The sequence below is a fragment of the Melozone crissalis genome, unplaced genomic scaffold, assembly GCF_028551555.1.
Source record: "Melozone crissalis strain CALT ecotype California unplaced genomic scaffold, PUWL_Pcris_2 ptg000023l_1, whole genome shotgun sequence".
NCBI lineage: Eukaryota > Metazoa > Chordata > Aves > Passeriformes > Passerellidae > Melozone > Melozone crissalis.
Window position 1 is genome coordinate 30,875,979 of NW_026535801.1, and position 22,034 is coordinate 30,898,012.

General features: G+C 44.3%; 1 protein-coding gene across 1 annotated transcript in view; it reads right to left on the reverse strand.

Moving 5' to 3' along the window:
- Window positions 1-2,754: 2,754 nt before the first annotated feature.
- ADCY5 (adenylate cyclase 5) overlaps window positions 2,755-22,034 on the reverse strand; it is a 204,449-nt gene continuing 185,169 nt past the window's right edge. Inside the window, exons 13-21 of the mRNA XM_054277897.1 lie at window positions 17,856-17,972; window positions 17,001-17,165; window positions 14,635-14,810; window positions 10,346-10,372; window positions 9,411-9,543; window positions 8,035-8,298; window positions 7,513-7,717; window positions 6,655-6,779; window positions 2,755-5,304 (exon numbers count right to left, since the gene is read on the reverse strand). Coding sequence (XP_054133872.1) covers window positions 5,176-5,304; window positions 6,655-6,779; window positions 7,513-7,717; window positions 8,035-8,298; window positions 9,411-9,543; window positions 10,346-10,372; window positions 14,635-14,810; window positions 17,001-17,165; window positions 17,856-17,972 — 1,341 coding nt within the window. The 3' untranslated portion in view covers window positions 2,755-5,175. The remainder of the gene's footprint in view (window positions 5,305-6,654; window positions 6,780-7,512; window positions 7,718-8,034; window positions 8,299-9,410; window positions 9,544-10,345; window positions 10,373-14,634; window positions 14,811-17,000; window positions 17,166-17,855; window positions 17,973-22,034) is intronic.

Sequence of the window (22,034 nt, forward strand, 5' to 3'; positions counted from 1 at the left end):
CAGTTAATTCTCTTCCCTCCCCACTTAGAGACAGGGAAGAAGAAGGTGTTCATGAACATGAGCAGCAAACAGCCCTTACTTAGCACCCAGAATGGTTTGTATTAGCATCCAGTGCACCATTCTGAAAAGGTGAAGAGCAGTCCTTTGTATTTAAAATCAGTGATTAAAAAATAGAGGTATTATGTTTGAAGTATAAAACCAGGTTTTGTTTTGCTTACAGTGTCTAGAAGAACCCTTATACCTGTATTTTCACCTCCATTGATAAGCAGGGAAGCTACTATGAATGTCTTAAGTATTGCTAAGATTTTAACTCAGGTTGTTGTGCACATAAGAATTTCTTGTTGCATCATTTCTTGGTTTATATGTTGGCAGAGAATTTTGTTTTCTCTGAGGCACCGTCCCTTCCTGCTATTCCCAAAGATCCATTTTTAAGGAATGAAAACTTCCTTTGTCATAGCATCTGGAGCCATTATTCCATTCCAGTTATGCTAGCATTAAACTAATTGCTGATTAGCAGGTATAATGAACAAATGCAACTGCCAGTGTAACAGAAAACAGTTGGGGTTTTGTTTGCCTGCTTTTATAGCACTGATAAAAATCCCATTTCACATTGAAAAGTTAATGAGCATGACTGTTCTTCATTATGTGGTATTACTAGATGCTAAAACCACAGCTTCTTAGCATGGTTGAGTTTGTAATATTAGAACTTGCTGACATCTTGGTGTGAGATCAGAACAGAGATACAGCAGGCCAGGCTGGAGGTGAACATTTACTGAAAATTCCCAGGATTTCCTTTTTGCTTACACAAACTCAACACTCAGGCAGGGGCTTCCCTGCTGATTTTACCAGATACCCGAGTTACCAGACTTAGGAAGATGAATTTAGGAAAGTTGATTACTCTGTTGAACAACAGGCTTTACTTTAATGTGAAGTACAGATTACCATTTGTAGTTGCATGATTGTTCTGTGGGATTTAGTAGCAGCAGAGCCCATTTCATGCTGTATTTATAAAGGAGTGTCCACCATGGAATGTTTATCTTTCAATAAGGTGTCACTGCATTTGCTTTCAGGAAGGAATGACCAAAGGCTTGCCTGACTTAGAAAGGTAGGTGTGTAACGCCATTTCCAGTAGATGGCAATAGTTATTTGCATCTGAAGTTGTTAAGAGGTCTCTGGGGGAAGCTGACTGCAGCTGTTTTCCCCTGGCGATTTTTACTGGAATGCCAGTGCCGCGCTGCCCCTGTGGGCGTGTCAGTGCTGGGCTCTCCTGCTGCGGGAACTCCCTGCTGCCACCCCCGCCCCTTTCCCAGCCCTTTTCCCAGGGGAGCCTCGGGACAGGGCTGGCCCCAGCAGTGCAGCCACCTCTGCTTTTCACAGGAAACTCTCGGGCTCCCAAAGGCAGGAAAATGTTGCTGCTCCTGCCCCCCATCCGGCCTGAAACTCAATTTTCTCAGTCCTCCCCCACCTCCCCAGAGCCTACTTGCTCCTTTCCTTGCAAGGACGAAGTGGGTCAAGAGCAAGGAAACTTGAGTTTTCTCAGCTTTAAAACAGCTGAGCTGCCCTTTTCCCAGCAGCATCCCAAGCTTCAACTCCTAAACTTCAGTCTGGAAGTTATGGTGCCCTGAGGAGCAGTTGGGAAACTCAACAGAATGAAAATATTTGCCTCTGGGCATACTTTTTGGCCAGGTGTTGGTGTCTGTGGACGTTGTGTAACACATAAACAGCCAGGCTGGAGATATTTGCAGTGGAGGGCACACATCTAAGAAATTCAGTGTGTCCCAAATGTATAATTTTATTAAGTGTAGGCAGATACTTGAGGTAGTCAGATCTGTGTTGGGGAGAAGTGGCTAAACACCTAAAATTCATCAAAATGCTTTCTGGGTGGGAAAAAGATGCATTTGGGGAAAACTATCCAGCCAGTCTGTGTACAGTAATTGAAATGAGAGGACACAGCATTGGAGACTCCTGCCTTCCCAGCCCAGGGGAATACCCTTCTACAGATAGTTTAAAAAAGTTGCTTCCATCAGGCAATGTCCTAAACTGCTGTTTGTATGATTATGTAGGAGAGCACAGAAAATATTAAATAGTTCTCCTCCATTTTTCATAAAGACTGGTACCTTAAATACTTCACTGCTTTTTGTTCCTGCAGCTGTGTTCTCAGTACACTCATAAAATCCCTCCTAACCTATAACAGATTGCAGGGCATTTCATTTTCAGCTGCCTGTGTAATGTCTTCTCAACTAAAAGAAGTCAGCTGGAAGCTGTGGGGTTTTGTTTCTCAGCTCTACCTGAGGCTCCTGTTAATTGGAACAGTCATGTGTAGTGTTTACTTTTACGTGTAAAGATTGAAAATGTTGCATTGGCGGCAGTGCTGTCTCCTTCCAGTGTCCTTGAGAGGACAAGTACCATACCTGGGGTACTCTTTGGCAAAGGTGATGTGCTTTTGTAAATACAAACTTCTTTTTAAATAGGACACACACATGTAAGCTGTTCAGTTATGCTGGTTTATGTTGTCAGCTGCCCTGAGACTGATTGCAGGGGCAGCTGGGAGCCCTGGAAGGGCCCAGGGGATGTTTGCTGGGTAGCCAAGCCCTTGGGGCTCCATCCTGGGGCAGTGCAAAGGACCAGGGCATCCATCAGTGCCAGACAAGACCTGGATGTTTCTATTTGCAGATCCAGCATCTCCTACACAACTTTAAGTGTCATCCCACCAGCCAGCTGCAGCTAAAATAAAACAGAGACACATCACCAGTGAAACAGTGTTTAATATAGTTAAATTACTTAAATAGATTTCAATTTCCATGGGAAATCATAACTGTATCCATTTTTGCAAGATCCAGAGTAAAGAGTGTGTGAATACCCCTTGAAATGATCATGACACACTGTCAACAATCACAGCTAGAGATACTGGGGACTTGAAATTTCATTGACAACACAACTTCATAAGGTGAATCAAAAGTTAAGAAGACTGCAGACTTTTGGAAAGCAGAAAGCAAACCTAAAATCAAGTGTATGGCATGAAGGAAATGAAACTCAGTGAGGGACAAAGGGAATGGGAGGTGGAGGAGGGGACAAAGGCATAACACCGTGATGCAACTTAAGTTTATTTTGCAAACCAGGAAAGATGAAAAGGAGCAAAAGTATAGTACAAGGGCAGACTTGGCAGTTTTACAGAAGTCAATATACTATACTTTTCAGAGATGTTTCCTAGTGGAAGGGAGAAGGAAAGGGGAGATGCCATTTAAGCTCATGTTTAAATGGCTTAATGCTCAGGTCATGCTTAGCAATAGAGCAAATTAATTAAGACAGGTCCATGGATTTTCACTTATTCTCATTGTTGAGTAGGAAAAAGAAATCGCCACCACCATAGTGCAATCATTATGCTGTGAGTACTACAATAATTCTGCCCTGAGAAGAGTGGAAAAGAAGTTTATTAAATGTCAAAAGATTGGAGTAATTTTTAGTTCTAGCCAAATTCAATATCAAAACCTTCCCCTCATAGAATATAAAAAATATAGCTTTTTAAATAATTTCTTTTTTTAATAAAATATCAAGGGATTTTTCTTTCATAGTTAGAAAAGGTACATAAATGATAACAGTGAACTATTCAGAAACCCCCCCAACTAGTGATAAAGATGCCCAACACAGTCTCAATGGCACTATTTTAAGGTTAACCACCTCATATACACACTTGCCATCATAATATTTTTTGAAGATCACCTAATTCCTGAAAATTGAAAATCTGTGAATCAGTTTAAATAAGTGCTTACTACAGGAAAGTAAACTTGATGCTGCAGCACATAGTTCCTTGTAATGTCACATGGCAGTTACAATGTCAGACAACTCTCAGATCAGCAGGATTCTATTAAGACCATCTATGAAAAAGTATTTTTTAAAAAGAAAAGTTCAAATGAGCTTTTTTTCCTTTTCTCATAAGAGCTCCTGTTAAGAGTTAGAAGATTTGGGTAGAGCTCTTTTTGACACATTTGATACCATCTCAGGAGCTAAAACTCAAAGGTCCTGTTTCCATTGGGAAGCCGCCACCCTCCGCTGGAACGCTGCACGGAACAATTCTGTGACTACTGCGGGTTTTTCCTCTTCTTTGGGGTTGTAGATTTTTCTGGAGTTTCATTTTTAAATGCCTCTGATTCAGCCTGGAAACTCACCTGTTTGTTGTTGGTTGATTGTATAGTGATAATCTGAAAACTGCCAAGTCTGTGTTCAGAGTATTACACAGAAAAAAATTACACAAAAGTCTACAGGTTATATACACCTCCCCCCACACCTTGGTGTGGACAGCCTGCCTTCTAATTTATATATAATTTACAAAATATAGAATTTGGTATATCTGTTAGATCTCCATGTTTTCAATATTACAAAATAAAAAATACAAAAAAACCCACAACAAATTTCAGGGGAGTTCCCCCCACAAAATGTCTCTTGTTTACATCTAGTCTTTCCCATGTAAACTGATAGATACCAAAGAAGAGTACAGACGACTTTTTAATAAATATGGTTGTAGAGCCATCTTCCTTTATCCTGATATTCCCCTTCATCAGGTGTGCCAGCCCCACTCAGAAGAGCAGTCTTTTAGCTATGGAGAAGAAGGAAACAGAGGGGGCAAGGCTATAATGTCTTTTCACACTAAAACATTACCAATGCCCTTCTAAAAGGCCTTTTTGTGTGCTGCAACAGTGGGTGTCAGTTTTGAAAGCCCATTCAAAACAGCTAATAAAAGCACAGTGGTACACTTCAAATAGCTGGCAGTATGGGATGGAAACATTATGGGAGTGCAAATCCATTCCAAAATAATGCTTTGTAGTGAATCATACATTCCTTCAACCAAGTAAATGTTGTGTTGCGTCAATAAATACTTAAATAGCTTCTTATGCCATCCTGTGGTAGCAGCCTTTTTAAAAATGCCAAATTAATGTCTTATCTGTGAACTCTGTAGTGCAGATCTTTGGTCAGCTTAGCACTCAGCCAGGAACAGCTCCGAGGTGGTTTCTTTCTCTTGCCTTTTTCAATGGGTGGCCAAAGAATTTGCCGATACGAGTCATGGGGTGAAATTTCAACTGCGCCAAATGTTCAGCTTCGCTACCAAGAAATGATTCTTCTCCTATTCACAATCCTGGGTAATGCAAAATCCATCTTTGTGTGGAGCTGCAGTCGGTGCTAACTAATTGGAGGCCCTTCATTTAGAAAGTAGGTGGTCATTTCTCCCTTGCCTTTGACCTTTATGACCCCTCGATATTCCAGCTGGTAGTTGTTGGCTGCTAAAACCTGGTACATGTCCGTGGTTACCTGCAGAATAAACAAGAGTGAACAGGTGCTTGCCTTGTCTTCCACACAGTCTTTCCATCTGCTTTTGGAGTAATCCATGGACAACATAAAGTAGGATCAACTGTTTTGTTTCTAAGTCAATCAACGTTTGCACATCAATCACTAACTGAAAAAGGTTGGCACAAGTAGCTGAACAAACACAACCATTAGAAACTGAGAAAGTACAGGTGTCACACACAGTTCACAACTGGGGAAATTGCATTTTTTTCAAGGAGGTTGCTGGATAAAGTGTAACAAATTAGTCACATTTTTTAAAACACACCAGTCTACTCAAATGGACTCATTGTATCACTGGAGTGGCAGTAGGAAAACAGGTCAAACGTACTAAAATATCCTCAAAAATTACCTAGAAGTTACACAGTACAGCTTAGGAGTCAGGGGTTGTTTTTATGAAGGAGAAGGTAGTGGGCAATGGGAGAGAAGTGATTGAATGGAATACTCTAGCCAGCATCCAAATTGTCTCTGCAGATGTCAGTCAAAAATAATCACTTGTGCTGCAGAACAACAGAAGTTTAAAGACCATTTCCTGAGGTGTTTATTTATTACAATGTGATTTCTCACCCTTTTTCATGTGGCTTTACAGACCATCTCAAGAGTGATGCACAAATATCGATCCAGTTAACTGACAGGCAAGGAAACAGCATGGCTGCCTCTCTTGGGCTTTACACCAGCTGCTCTATTTTTATAACCCTTCAGTGTTTTCCCAAGGAATGGCATTCTGTTACTGTGGACATTGGCTCAGCAAAAGCAGGACACTGGAATTGAATCACTCCCTGGAAAGGTCACATCTGGAGGCTGAGGCGATTGTGATTATCAGACAGGTCCCATTAACCCCTTAAACAATCCTCTCTCTCTGTTGTGTATCCCCATCCTGCTGATGCCTGGACCTTTGCTGGCCTCACGCCACACATGGCACAGAGAGCAGCAAAGCAAATTACAGAAATACAGGGCTGAATCAAGCCCTTGGAAAATGAAACAAACACCTGACACAGCTGAGCAGCACATGTGAGCAGGGATCAGGCAGGACTGTGCTCAGTGCCAGTGAGGCACACTGGGCAGGAAGCTCAGCTCAGCACTTCCACCCAGAACTAAAGTGCAAGCTTTTAACAAAGGTTGCAATGTTGGTCACGATTAAAAGACAAAACTTGCTGGTACCACCAGCATTCCCTAAGTGGCTTTTCTTTCAGTTCTGTGTAGGTAAATGCATGGAATAAAGGAATAAAATGAAACCAAAATTTCAATTCTAATTAAGTTTCAAAATGTGCAAGTGACACAGGGCTGGCAGGGTAAGTTTTCCAGGGATTGCCTTACCTGAATCCTGTCAGGCACTCCTGTGCTGTCCATTCTGCTGGCTACATTCACTGTGTTGCCCCAGATGTCGTACTGGGGTTTGCGGGCTCCTATCACCCCAGCCACGACAGGACCAATATTGAGGCCTGGAAGGAGAGGAGAAATATGCTCAGATCCATTTGCTTGAGGCAGGTTATTTTTCAGACAGTAAAAACCCATCCTGAGCCTCACTGGTTCTAGCTGTGCTTTACCCTGACTTTAAAGCTATGGCCAGACTGTGGGGAGAGAAATGTTAAAATAGAATTTGGTTTCTTTGATCTATTATGCTCAGCTGACTGGCAGCTCAAGATGGATCTGCTCAATCCAGAGCTACTTTCCAGTGCCAGATAATGGCATAAAGCTTTTTGCCACCTGGCTAACAAGCAAACTGCTCACTTGAAATCAGCACATACCTGCTGCAATGCTGAGGGCCTGCAAGGCAGCAGCCCAGAGCCTTCCAGAACAAAGACAACACTTGACATCCTCAAATTTTTTCTTCCTTTTCTGTCACTTTTTATTCCCTGACTTAAAAGACAATTTAATGTCCAAGACTGCCAGAGCTGGAAGCACAGGGGCAAAATGAGCCCAAGGTCAACCACCATGGAAGGCCATGCTGTGGCAGCACCTACGCTGCTTCTAATTCCCTAGGGAGCTTCACTGATGCTTCTATAAGCTAAAAAACTACTGTGATGTTTCATAGAGGCCGAAGTGGTCACCAGCCACCAGCCAATCAACATCACTGTACAGCTAATGTAACATCTGTGGTTTTTACTGTCCATAAAATCCCCACCTCAGAATGACCACTACCTACATGGAATCCTGTGAGCATAAGGACATTACCTATCTTCATCTGGAAGTTGTTGAATGAATGCTCATTAATGTATTTCATTTGGTCCATTAACCTCATGGCAAAATCTGCCAGAGCTTTGATGTGTGTCTTCCCTTCCTTGTCATAAGTGGAGTCGTTGAGGCCTGAGGCAGCCATGTAGGTGCTGCCAATGGTCTTGATCTTCTCCAGCTGCTTGAACTGGTCTTCACTTATTATCTGTGTCACAAGAGCAAAAGAAGCAAATAAACCGTGACAAACACACAGATGGTGGTAATGTCCATGCCATGTGCCCTGCCTTGCTGCAAGTAGTGGAAAGAGCCAGGAAGACAGAGGAAGAAAAGGGATTAGATACTCAAAGGAATGACAAGGGAATAGAAGGGATTTCATTGTGGAAAAAGATAAAACTGAAGACTCCTAGAGTAAGGAGAAATGAACCATGGATTCAATAAACCACCCTCCTCCAGGAGCTCAGCAGAGCCCAATAAACTCATGCTTTCAGCTCACTTTGCTCACCCAGATTTTCTGTGACTTACTTCATCAAAATCAGCGATGATCTCATTGAGCAGCCTCAGACACTCCACCCCTTCGTTGTTGGCTTCCAGCTCCACATAGAACTCGGAGAAGTTGCTGATGGAGGCGAACATGACGGCCACGCACTCGCAGGACTGGTAGTAGAGCTCGTCGTTGCGCCGCTCCTGTGCCAGGAAATGCGCGGCCACGTCCTTGGGCAGGATGTTGTGCAGCAGGCGCCTGTTGTAGGCCTGCAGCTCCTCCATCTCCTCCTTCTCCTCGGTGGCCTAGGGTAGGGGGAGACACAGGGATGCACTTATGCCTTTGGGAGCTGCTCTGGGGAGGGGAAACAAGCTGAAAATTAACTTGCGGTGAGGGCAGAAATAGAATGGGAGAAACTGCAAAGCAGAGCAGAGCCAGAGAGATGCAGGAACTTGTGGTTTGCAGTGGAAAATGTTCCATCTCCTTGTGCACACGTGTATGGAAAAGCAGGCAGAGAATAATGCCAGAATCCAGCATTGTATTTCTGAGCCCTGAACTGGTTAACCACTCAGCTCACTCCTTCCATTGTTTTACCACTTATAAATGAGGATTACAATGTTTATCTGCTTCCCAAGGAGCTTTAATTAATTGTTGCTTCCTCAGTGCCTTGTACTCAAACCACAAAGACCTATAATTGGAATGATGTCCTGCTACCCAGAAGGTAGAAAATCGAAATAAAACCTGCAGTCCTGTGGCCTCTCAGCCATGAGTGCTGGCCAGAGCCCAGGCCTGTCCTGCTCGCTTGGGAATCACATACAGGGCCCAACATCACTCATGGGCACAAGCAGTGAAAACATTAACAGTGAACCAGGGACAGGAGCACAGTGTGGCATTATCCACAGTGTGTTGGATAGCCAGTACTGCTGCCTGGGGGCTAATGAAGGCTGGACATTGAGCCAGTTCCCACTGCTTAACAGGAAACTGAATGAAAATGCAAATGTGAATCTTTCACACCCTTGAGCGCAGCAAACTAAAGCTCACTGAACTCTGGGAAACAATTCAGCAGTGACTATGAGCTTCCTATATTTATAAATTGTGTTACATTACATGTTCCTGCAGCAGTAACAGCTCAGTTGCCCAAATTCATTAATCTCAACCTTCAGATCTATAACTCTTTACCATGGGGACCATCCAAGGTGCGTTTACAAGGAAAAAAGGGGTTGAATAACTGGGATGAGATGCACAGAGTATGCAAAGTACCAAAGAAGAGCAGAGCATTATTAGTATGCCCAGTTATAAGCCAGATTCAGATAAAATTCAAATTTTATCACACTCCAACTCGACAGTGAAGAGCTCAGTCATTTTATATTAACACCAAAGACCACATGTGATCCTCCCACAGCCAACACCCACCAACCTGAAGTTTCCAGAGGAAATCAAGCCTTGCAGTGGATTCCACTTGCTGGGCATGCAAGTACAGTGCCAGGACAAAGACAGTGATGATGACAGGGGTCACAATCTTCAGCGCGACTCGTGTCGTCACCGGGGGGCTGCAGCCAAGCAGAGAGACAACTTCCCTGTTACTGGGGGAACACGGCCCTGCCACACCCCACACTGCCCACTTGGAGGCTAACCAGCCTCTCAGGCTTTTGTTTTCCCTTTCCCCTCAAAGCCTGTGTTGGTAAAGGGACAAACCTTTACAAAAAGCTGGAGACTCTGGCTCACAGGTGCCAGTTTCTAAAGGAGGACTTGGAAATTGGAAAAGTAATCCAGCATCTTGGAAAGGGTTGTCATTGATATAAAGGGCACTCTGCAGAGAGTGGCTATACATGCTAAGGGTGACAACACCAAAATGCTGACAGCTCCTCAGACTGTGTTCATCCTGCCTTCTGCACTAGCTTCCCCAGGCTCCTGAGTAAGGAACTGCTCTAACTCTTGGCTTCTCTAATTAGTCACTTCTTAATGGGCTTTGTTGTGTAAGTGCTCTGTAAGCTGAAAAGATCACTAAGGCACATTCACACCTCCTCTGACAAGCAGGCAAATAAAAACTGTTAAATATGAATTAGTGAGTTACACAGTATGAAAATATTTTGATAAAACCTTTAAATTGTATTACAAATAATCCCTGAGCTGACATAAGTCCCACAGGAAAGAGGATGCTCTGAGAGTAGCTATCCATACAAAAGGGCAACCCTCAGTCCACTCAGGGCATCTGCACTGTGTTGTACCAGCTCACAGCAATGCACAAACACCAGACACTGCTGGTGAGTCAATGTGCTGCTACTGCACCTTGTGAACAGAAAATACCTACCAACAAAGACCTATAGAATATTTCATGCCAAAGTGACTCACCATGAGGATGTATCATTTGCAGACACGCTGAAAAAAAAGCACAAACACAAGGTCAGAGGAGGGTTTGGCTCCCTGCAGCTCCTGCCCTTGTGCACATCATTGCACAGCACCTCTGCAGTGTGGCACCTCTAACGCTGTGTGGGGCTACAGCTCTTTGGAAGCAGAAAACTACTAAAAGATGGGAGGAGGAGGAGAAAGCAGGCTTCTGAGCTACACTCAGAACTCCAGAGTGATAGTGTGACATGGTTAATGTGGGTAAAATATCAAAGAAGCATTAAGAGTGAGAGAATAATTTGGGATTTTAATGTCAGTGTGGGATGCTTGGCAAACGCCTGTGCATCGATCACTGCTTCATTAGGTCAGACTACAAAATTTGGCCTAAGGAAGAAAGCTTTGGGCTTTTTTATCTTGTGAGGGATAGCTCTTCTCTTCTCCTTTTATTGTGGCATGGAGATGTGTTTAATTCCTTTAACTCGAATCCTGCTCCCTTCTTCTGCACGTTCCTCACTACCAGCTTGTGCCCAGCTCTGGGTACCACACACAAGGGCACTGAAGAAAACCCTTTAGCACATTCCTATTACTACTGACAATTCTGCAGAGTACCCACGTGTATCAGAGCTGCTGGGGGAGATGGAAGGTGTGCTTTTTGACACTGAGAGCACAGAACAAGGGAGCTTTCTGGTAGGTAGCAGCTGTCTGAGCTCCTGATTGACTGATTGCTTAATGCTGCTGGCTTTGTTCTCGAGTATGGGTGGAGTATTAGGTGGCTGAGAACCATGCACAAGCATCTTTTAAAACACTATTGAAATGCAAGGAAAGAGATCAGTGTTTAAATTACTGTAGTGTCATTGATGCAATTAGAACTTTGCAGGCTACCAATGTGATATTAGCCTGAGAATGTGACAGCTCTCTAGAGAGCTTCAGGCCACAGTTTTATGGGGTTGGAGGGAACCTTGCACACAATCAGACATCTAAATAATCAAAATAGGCAAGGGAACCTAACTGGGCATAACATAAAAAAATAAAAGCATAGTGACTCTCTAACCTTGTTTGTTCCAAGACATTTTCTGCAATTCTGAGCATGGAATTTCTTCTGACATGGATTTTGCAACCCACTGCTGTCTTGCACACAATCTATTGTGTGGCTCTTGGCCAGCTCCAGCACTGAACATGAGTGCTTGGACACAGACATGGTTTGGAAAGCCTGGGGACTCCTCCTTGGAAGGATCTAGCTGGAGACACTTCCCACATGGAGTATGATTCCCCTACTTCCCTAAATCACCTGGCCAAGGGTGACTGACAGCCCTCCCTCATCACTCTCCCTCATGACGGGAGCATGGCAGACCTGACCCTTAGTACTGAGGCTGCAGCTCACTGTGGGTGCTACTCATGCTCTAAAACCTTCATCAGAGACTCCCACATTGCAGAAGTGCAGCAAACAGTATTTCCAGTAACTCTGGATAAGTGGAGATGCCCAGTGCAGGCAGTAGGGGTGTTACATTGGTAGGTTGCTCCCCCATGGAACAGACATTTCCAGTAGCAGATGGTTCTTTAATTACTGGAAGGGAACACAGAGAGAAGCTTGCTAACTACACTCCTGCTCAAGTGAAGTGCACATTTTTAGCAGGAAAGGCAGTTCATTTTAGAGACAGCTCCCACAGGACCAGAGCATCTCACTTTTCCCAGCCACAGTTGCAAGGACAGACAGCTGGAACAGAAATGATGGCTTTGATGAACAAATCACAGGGCAAAGCTCTCTGGGCTTCCCTGTTCAGGAACTCAGTTTAGAAGACCACATTGGCCCATCACACCTTTGAAGCAATGCATTAGTTTTGTCTTCTGCAGAGGAAAAGGTAACACGATAGCCCTGTGCATGCAGTGACACTCCCTGTGTCACACACTGGTGTGGCTGCAGCCAAGCCTGGCAATTCCCAACGTGCTGTAATCAGCCTTTCAGCTGCCTGCATGCTGGGCTGGTTTGTACACACAAGTGTGAAGTGACATCTGCATCACTTCCAATTAGTCAGAGTACCACAGTGGCTGCAGAGCAGACACTAATTATGTAGCTACAATGGGCACCCAATTAAAGTAGTATGAGGTCATGGTGGCTTTTCTGTTTTTTTAGTATCAGCTGGACAATAAGGTCCATCTCTGAGCTCTGTGCTACATGCTGAGCTCCCATTTCACACAAGTGGCCTTCCAGACAGTGGGGCAATAAATAGTCATCCATGGAGCTCCTTTGACAAAACAAATTGTCCTGGATTCCACTGGAATAGAGTTAAATTTCTTCCTAGCTGGGCAGTGCTGTGTTTTGGATTAAGTATGAGAATGATGTTGATAACATGCTGATTTATTAGTTGTTGCTAAGCAGTGTTTATATAAGTCAAGGACTTTTCAGCTCCTCAACAAGCCCAGGGAGCAGGCAGGAGGGACACAGGATGCTGGGAGGGGACACAGCCAGGACAGCTGACCCCAACTGGCCTAAAGGAATGTTCCATACCACATGGCATCATGCTCAGTATGGGAACTGGGGGAAACCTGGCCTGGGGCTGCTGCTCAGGAACTGGCTGGGCATTGGTTGGCAAGTGGTGAGCAACTGGATTGTGCATCACTTGTTTTGTCTAAGTCTAATTAAATTATTATTATTATAATTATTACTATTACTATTATAAATTTCTCTCTTTTCTGTCCCTTTAAACTGGCTTTATCTCAACCCATGAGTTTTCTCACTTGTCCCCCTCCAACTCTCTCCCCATCCCAGCACAGGGCAGTGAGGGAGTGGCTGTGTGGGGCTGAGCTGCAGCTGGGGTTGAACAAATCCCTTTTAGTGAGAGATAATACAGCATCACAGAAAGCTATTTCTGGGAAAACATGCTAACCTTCTCCACTTTATTACTGACTTTATTACTGACATTCTGATTGTGAAGTGATGTAAATTACACTTCCAAGTGCTGTAATTTCGCTTAGTGCTTGAATTACAAGAATGAAATTATATTTGAGATATAAAATGCTTTTATTTCACTAATTGTGTTAGAAAATGCTAAATAGCTTCTGCTGATGGAACACCTAATATCTGAAAAAGAGGGAAGAAAACCTCATTCTCCCTATACCTCCCCACAGAAAGCTCCATGGGGTTTCCTACCTAATTTCACTCCATTGAGTTAACAAAATATTTTAAGTGATTACTGCCAATGGCAGCAAAAGCTACACTTCCATTAACTGGCAATGGTAGCAAAAGCTGAATATCCATTAATTATTGCTGGGCACATGGGAGTGCTGAAATCATGGAACAGTCATGTGAAGGAGAGGAGTAACCAGATGCATTGGGCTCGAAGGGCTGATGGTTAATGGCCATCCTGAAATCTGAGCAGCTACAGAAGGTATTTCACAACACACTGGGAAGGGCCATGGGAATCTTCTCAGCCTCCTTCCAAGGCAGGAACAACCACAGCTATCAGCCTTGACAAATAGTTCACCTAAACTGGCATTATTTGATTCACTCACTTTTAAGTACAATTGTTGCCTACAAGGGGAAATCATCAAAACAAGGAGTTAACACAACAGAGCAATTCCCAACAAGAAACAAAACTCGTGGAGGAGGACAGGCTTGTGGATGTGCCAAACTTCCCTCCCTGGTGTGGGGAGCCTCAGGAGATGGGGAACCACCACAGCAGTGGAAGGAGCTGCCACCAGGATTAATGTGTGACCTGATGACAAGCAGCTTTTGTAAGTAAAAGGACACCTGCCCATTCCCACTGAGCCCAGCCCCTCCTGCTGGGAATTGTGCTGAGCCCAGCTGTGATCTTGGCTTTTCAAACAAGGACATTTGTCCTGGAAGCAACTGGAAGCAGATCACTGGCCAAACATCAAGCACCACCACTCCACCACCCCAAGCTGGGTTTGATGTATTGTGGTGGCTCACATCACATCCCTGAGCGAGCTCAAGTTTGTTGGAGGATTTTTTTTTTTCTTATTTGAGAAATGACATTTCTATATTGGGAGTGTAATACCAGCATAAAGAATGACTAACTCCACTCCCCATTTCTGGAAAAAAGGAAATACAGATCCACTCTGATTCCAGTTATATTCTGTTATTAATAGATAGTTCATTAGTCAAGTCCCACATTAAAAAGGTCTTAAAGGGAACTGTATTCTCCTGCTCCTGAGAGGGAGAGCACACATGCACCTGGCTTGCACCACAGCCTTGGCACTCCCATCCACCTAATGCCACACTGGAATAACTGTGTGAAAGAAATCAGGCAAAGATTTCAGAAGTGAAAGGCACTTACTAGGTGTTGGCTGTAACCAGGAGATCTGCATTGTCAAAAAGGTTGACCCCTGGCACTTCCACAATGAGAACATATATAAATTCAATTATTAACATAAGGATCAATTTTCCAATACAGCTGATCTGAAGGAACACAGAGCAGGCCAGGAGACTCAATAAGACACTGTAGGTAAAGTACTGTATAAAGACAAAAATGGGGAAAAAAAACCAAAAGAGAGATGAACGTCAGCTGAATAAATCAAAACTGAAAACAAAGGAAACTAAACACAGGGATAGAAAGGGATTGGTAGTTATGTAGTTGAGCTGACCAAACATATAAACCTGGGGCTGCCTGTGGAATTCTCCCACATTACAGCAGTTTAAACTGAATGGATGGACAGGAAAGCTGTGGCCCTCTTCTCCAGGCATTACATGCTTCACTCTCAAGGGGCACAGGCCTCACCCAAGGCTGTGATGCAGCTTTTCCCTGGACACAGCTACTACCAGCTCTGCTGGATTAAATCATGCTTTAAAGTCACAATCTAGGCTTAAATATCTGTACCACCCATAGGACCAAGGGTATTGGCAATTCACCCCCCTGGGCAGATGCCCACCTGAGGCCAATGGGGAAGCACTGTCCCCTCCAATGTCACACACTGGCTCCATCAGCAAGGTACAGGCTGGGCAAATGTCCCCATGCCCACCCCATGATAATTTGTCCAGCCAGCAGCTGCAGAGGTGCAGATGTGCAGCACCTCTGCCACAGCTGGGTGGTGCAGCAGCAGCTCCTGCCAGGCTGGGAGCTGAGTGTTCAGCATGCCACTGCTTCCCAGTGTGACTGTGGGTGCCATTTATGGCTCCTTGGAAGGACAGCAGGGATGCAAAATAAAGAAAGGCATGTTATCCAGCTCACCACCTTCCTGCTATCAAATCTGTGAAGATTTAAGCTTCCACTCTGTCTGGACAGGCCTATTTCTGGCAAAAACCCCATATCATGTGCCTGAGGCAATCCATCCTTTCAGTTAAAAGCAAGCCCTAGTTGAAGCAGAAATATGCTTATGTTCTGAGCTCATTTATTAATAGTCTGATATATTAAATTAGAGAAAATAACTTGTACAGCTTGTTCTTGACTCCTCTCTCTTGACTGAGGGTAGGATTCCACTGTCTCCTGTATGGACACTGGGAGCAACAGGCAACCCCTGTAGCAGATCCAAGATGTGCAGAGTGCAGCCGAGGGACTCCTCACTTCTTAGCCCACTGAACAGAAGGACCTGGCTAAAGGCTGTCAGAGCAACCTCAGTGTGCAAAATGATTATTCCTCATTGCTTAAAGTTCCTCTCTGTCCTGGGCCAGCACTCTGTACAAATTCATGGTGGGCACAGACTGTTCCTAGATCTGCACTGTGCCAAATTCTGCTCCTGGGTCTTTCTGCAGAAAGCCTCTGCACACTAAAGCCTCTGCAAGGTTGAAAGTTGCAGTAATGGTGGTCTCAGAAACCTCATTGAATCACACAGGGACCATATTCCTGTTAAGTTAAAAGGAAATATGTTCAGTGGGACACCAGGACTTTTAGTAGCACCTTAGACATCTGGATGGTAACAGATCCACCATAAATCTGTCAGGTCCCCATAAACCCAGATGACCTTGATATAAGTTCTGCCTCCATCCTAGACAGAGCTGTTTTTCCTTTCCAATTTCCAGTAAACAACACATGTAACAACTGTGACCTAAAAACTCGGAGAAAGGTCTTGAATAGCTATGCAAAAAGATATTTTTTTTTCTTTGTAAAGTATTCTATTAATGTGAAAAACATATTTGGGCTGGTTTGGGTTGTGGGTTGTATTGGGTTTTTTTCCCATTAGAAGCATTGTAACTTTTTCTAAATGAGATGTCCTGAAGACACAGGAATTGCATTGGAAATTGAAGCAGACCACTGTCTGATCTGTCTGAGGCCAGACCTACCATACCTTGGGAAGGAATATATAAGCCAAGTTTTTCATCAGGATATAAAACAATGGAGGGAAGCATCAAATCTATGAGTAGACACTGATGTTCAGAGAACTGATTTTTAAAACTGAGCACCCACAAACTCCTTTGAAATGACTTGCAGTTCTGCATGCCATTAAGGACCTCTTGGAGAGGGACATTTCCCCTGCTACAGACAGGATCCAACTATTTTAAAAGCCTACTAATTATTCAGCGCTGAAGGAACTTAAACATGAATGTGGATTCATGATAATAACTTCAGACACTTGAGTCTGCCTGTGTCAGTTCTGTAATGTCAGTCAAGAACAACCTTGTTTTCCTCAGAATCACAGAGATTTACCACAAAGGTTTGATAGCCTTTTTCCAGACAGACCTCCAAAACCCATTTTTTCCAAGCAATACCTCTGGAAAGTTGCAGCTGGGCAAAGGGCTGTCACAGAACCCCTGCCAGGTGCCCAGGCTGTAGTTGGAAGTCAGGTTGCTGATAAGGCAAACGTCCACCCGGTCAGGAGTGATGTTGTATTCAGCAGCCATGCAGCTGGCAAGATCCACAGTGCTGCACATGAACTGCAAAACCAAGTTGGTATTAAGCTCCACAGCACAGACAAAGAGAAGAAAACAAAATAGCTTATATCAGTTTAAAAGCCCCTTGGAAATGGCTGTAGCAAAATATGCAAGATGAAATCATCAGCTTAGGTTTTACTGCATGTGCAGTAGCTATGCTTTTTCTCCCCCAAAATATGAATTAACAAAATCCATGCCCCAGAGAACAGCCACCTCAGTCCCAAAAGTGCACCTCAAAAGCAGAGTCACCACCGTGCCCATGAGCTGATCCCTGCCCTTGGAGCAGGAGGCAGCCCCGTGCAGGGCTGGCACCAAGCCCAAGGAACACTTATGTCCCACTCAGTATGGTGGGAATTATTACAGTGTGTGTTATTTAACACTTCAGCCTCGTGCCAGCCCTTCCTGCAGGGATCTGCATCAGGTGGGCTCCTGTACTTGGAGCAGAAGCATTTAAAAAATCACAAAAGGATCTGGGCACAAATCAGTGCCAGGCATATAATGAGCTCTGGGGATGGAGCTGTTGGCCTCCCATTTCTTTTCTGTGCCCAAAAAGCAAAGGGCCCCAACCTCAGATGCTTTCAGTCCTAGGCAGGGTCATGTTAAATTCAGTGGTTTTAAGGGTCACAATGCTGCAGAGCATCAATAAGAGAACAATGCAGAACTGGATGGATCAAAAGGAAATAATGGGCATACCATGTTGACAAAGGCAGACAGAAAAACCAGGATAATGGCAAAGACTCCAACTAAGGTACTATTGGTCCTAGACTGTACAATCTTCTTAGAAAGAGTCTGGAGAGGAACTGGGAAAAGCTGCAAGAGAGAAAAAAAATCAAATAGACACATCAAATCCTCACTTGTTTTACAGATTACAACCTGCATTTGAGCTGCCTGCATCCTTCAGCGTGGGTCTGTGTGGATGGAGGATGTGATGGGGGATGGCAGCTCTGGGACAAGGGCAGGCAGAGACGTGTCTGCCTCATGGCAGCAGGCCCAGCTGGCTCTCCAAATCTACTTAGCCTTCCTAATGGGAGTGATGGCTCCTGAGCCCAGATAGCATGGCTTGCAGGGCTGTGCTCATCCTGTCGTGAGAAGCAAACCACAAGCCATCTGTAACTGAAATAGCCAGGAGCTTAAGCCTGGAAATTACTGGAGCAAAAATTTACAAACGCAGAAATGAGAGTGCATGTCGTGTCCCTTTGATCACCAAGGCGTGTCATGGGGCTCTCTGGTGCCATTTCAGACACTGACTGAAAACAGCCCAGGCCAGCCCTGTGATGTGTCAGGCCCTCTGCAGAGATCAGCTGGCCCAGGCTGGGCTGTGGCACTCTGCTCCACACTCACAGTGACAAAAATCCCCGTGGCCGAGGGCAGTCAGGGAGCCCAGCTGGCCCAGGGACTCCTGCTGATGGCTACTGACTGCAGCATCCACTCCAGATGGAAACAGCCCGTGTGTCAGAGCAGAGCTGACCCTGCCCTTCCCAGCCTGGGCCACCCCTGGCATGGCCTGAGGCATCCCTGCACTGCTCTGGCTGCAAGTGTCCAGGAGACAGCCAAGGCACCCCTGTCCCTTCACGTGGCACCGCTGTATGTCACAGACATCTTCTATGAAAAATCTTTTCTTTAAGATTTTTCCTCCTGAGAAGCTGAAAGGCCTCAGGAACAAAATGTAAACAATGATTATCTGCTGCTGTGGAATGCAACAGGTAGATCTGTAATTAGTGTCATGTAGTTGTTTCTAATTAATGGCCAATCACAGTGAGCTGGCTCGGACTCTCTGTCTGAGCCACAAGTCTTTGTAAATCATTCTTTCTTCTTCTATTCTTAGCTGGCCTTCTGATGAAATCCTTTCTTCTTTTAGTATAGTTTTAATATAATATATATAATAAAATAATAAATCAAACCTTCTGAAACATGGAGTCAAATCCTCATCTCTTCCCTCATCCTCGGACCCCTGCGAACACAGCCACAGCTGTGCCAGTGGGAGCTCAGGGCTGGAGCAGGAATGCCAGGAGACCCTTGTGCTCCCATGGGAGATTGTCCTCCCACAGTGCCCTGCCCCTCCACACCACCCCACCAGGGCAGGGGGGCCCTGCCCAGCACCACCAGAGCCTTTTCCAGAGCCCAGCTCTCCCCTCCCTTACTCACTGCACCACTAACCAAGCCACTAGAGGGTATTTTTAGAGACACAAAGAAACAGCAGCACAGCGCCATGGCACTGCAATTTAACTATGACTAATGTTTCTATTAAAAGTCTTGCTTTTCCCTTTTATCCTTCACTCTTACATCTTTGGGTATGCAACATTTTGTCAGCGCTGTGCTTCCCACACAGCAGCCCTGCAGTGTAATTACCGAGTGCTGCAGCTGATTAGCTGGAGACTCTTCACAGAGGCAGGGAGAGGCTGTGGCAAGAGTTTTGAAAGAGCTGATTTCACCTGCTACCAGCACATGCTCCAGGTGAAAGGAGAGAACAAGGCTCTGTGGGGGACTGGAGAAAAGGGGAAAGGGGGGTTGTAACTTATTTGCACTGTATGAGGATTGATTGAAATGCACTGGAAGCTTATGCAATCCTTCAGGCTCGGTGGCAGCCACTATAAAACAAAGGAAAACACCTTTTTCTCACAAATAAACCCTGGTGACATAGAAATCCTTAGCTTTGTTGATAAGCCATGAACCAAAATATCCCTTTGCCCTACCATGTCCAGCTGCTTCCACACAGATGTCATCTAGCAGATTCCTACTAGAATTGGGTTATGGAAAATCCAATGGGGCTTTCCTCTGCTCTAGCCCCTTTAGGATTTGGAAGGAGAAGGAGGATCTGTACTGCATTTAGACAGTTTTCTCACTAGATTAGAGCAGGACAGGTTTTCCTGCCATATCTTTGTTTAGGCCTCAAGGCCAAGCTCCACAAAGGTATTCAGGGATCTAACTTCCATCTGCAATCTCTGGGAAATCAGGCACCTAAATAAAATGTTGGAGTTTTTTGTTGTGGATCTTGGCTCAAGCCCCTGCTGCCAACAATCCCAAAAAAGCCTGACTTTGAACCAAGCCTGAGATATCAAGCAAAGCGATCAGTGGAAGACACTTGAATTCTAATGAAAACATGTTTTCTTTCTATTAATCTTGGTTCTCATTACTTTACAAACTAGGAAAAATTTTAGGTCAGTAAACAAGTACAGCTGGGAAAAGTCCTGGAGAAGAAAGAAATGCCAAACCCCATAGGAGGTCAGGGCTACAGTTGAGAGTGCAATAGCACAGTCATGCCATGCCATGCCTCTGAGGAACCTCAGCCTCATGAACACTCGTGGGGGCCCTGTCACATAAATCACGCTCTCCCCATTTCACAGAGGCAGCTGGACACCAGGAACACCTGCAGCTTCAAGGACTTCTGTGACAGACATGGGGACCTATCTCAGGTCTGAAAATTCAGCTCCATTCATGCAGTGCTTCTCCCATAAAAACATCCACAAGTCAGGGGTAGAGCACAGAAGTAGAAAAAAAGGAAAGAAGATGACTGTCCCTCCCATTTCCAAAAACACAAAAATAAGACCTCTTCTGTGCTCGTAAAAGAAGCAGAATATCAGGACATTGCAGTACAGTGAAAATCCAAGCAGCACTGCTGGTGGGCCCATTGGCTTGTAGTGTCCAAAGGGACACTCAAATCCTGCCTGAGTGACAAACAGGGATCTGATGAAATGGCAGCTCCCAGACCCATCTGCACTCCTGAGAAGGGGCTGAGAGAAAGGATGTGACCCATCTGGGCAGCTGAGATCCATGTTTGGGCAGCCACACAAGGTGAGGTCACTCATTAGCACTCTTAAATCCCCATGTAAAGAAAAATAACCACAATGGGAAAAAAGAAAATTGGATTGTCCAGTTGATTCCAGTTCACTCTGAATTGAAATGTGTAAGTGCAGGTGAAGAAAGGGCACTGCTGTGCAGGTGAAAGTACAAGTTTAAAAAGTGATCCAACAAGAAGTGCGTGACACTGAAAATAATCCATAACCTCCAGTCATTTGCATGATGAAATTACTCTAAATAAAGTAAATTCCTTGGAACAACAGCTGATGTAGGATAGAAGAGAAATATTTCTTCTTTTTGTCTTCTTAACATCTAGTGTGGGTATGGAAAACTGCTTAGATAATTGCTGTTATGTTGTAAGATGAGGTCTTTAAGGTCTGATTTTTCAATTTGTAATAAAAGCCTTTGAGTCATTTTGAAGTACATTAAGATGCTTCTGCAGTAAAAGACAACATCTCCAGGCAACTTGATGTTGCAAGTCCATTTCTGTAACTTATTTCACAGTGATTTATTAGTCTATTAAAAAAGTACACTTTTCAGAGGGTTTTATTTTCCTGATTGAGACAAAAAACCCAAATGCTTTAGGAGCATCTAGACCAGCTTTTGGAGGCAAAGAATGTGATGGGCAAGCTACACCTATGTAGAGCTACAGAAAAGCTTATTTTCTCAGAAAGGATAACTTGAAATTTCACTCCTGTGTTCTCCCAGAACCATGCAAGAAGTTGAATTCCACACAGCAGTGTAGATACCAGAAGTTAAAGGATTTTAAGAAAAAACCACAAACTTGATAAGTTAGTAGCAAAACAGATGTCTGTCAGCAGAGTATTTGAGAAGGGACCCTGGTTCCCATGACCTTAGACTCTACTGGGAAGGGACACCACCTCACAGTGGCCAAGACTTCATGGAGCATCAAAGCAAAGAACTGGAACTCTCTTGTTTATTACAGCTGAAGAAACTTGGAAAGCCAAGCTGGCTGTGCTGGCAGTTCCAGGATGAACTTCTAGTCCGTGGAGAATTTTATAGAGGAAGATAATAATGACAGCAAAAGAAAATAAAACATGATCAGGCTGTTCA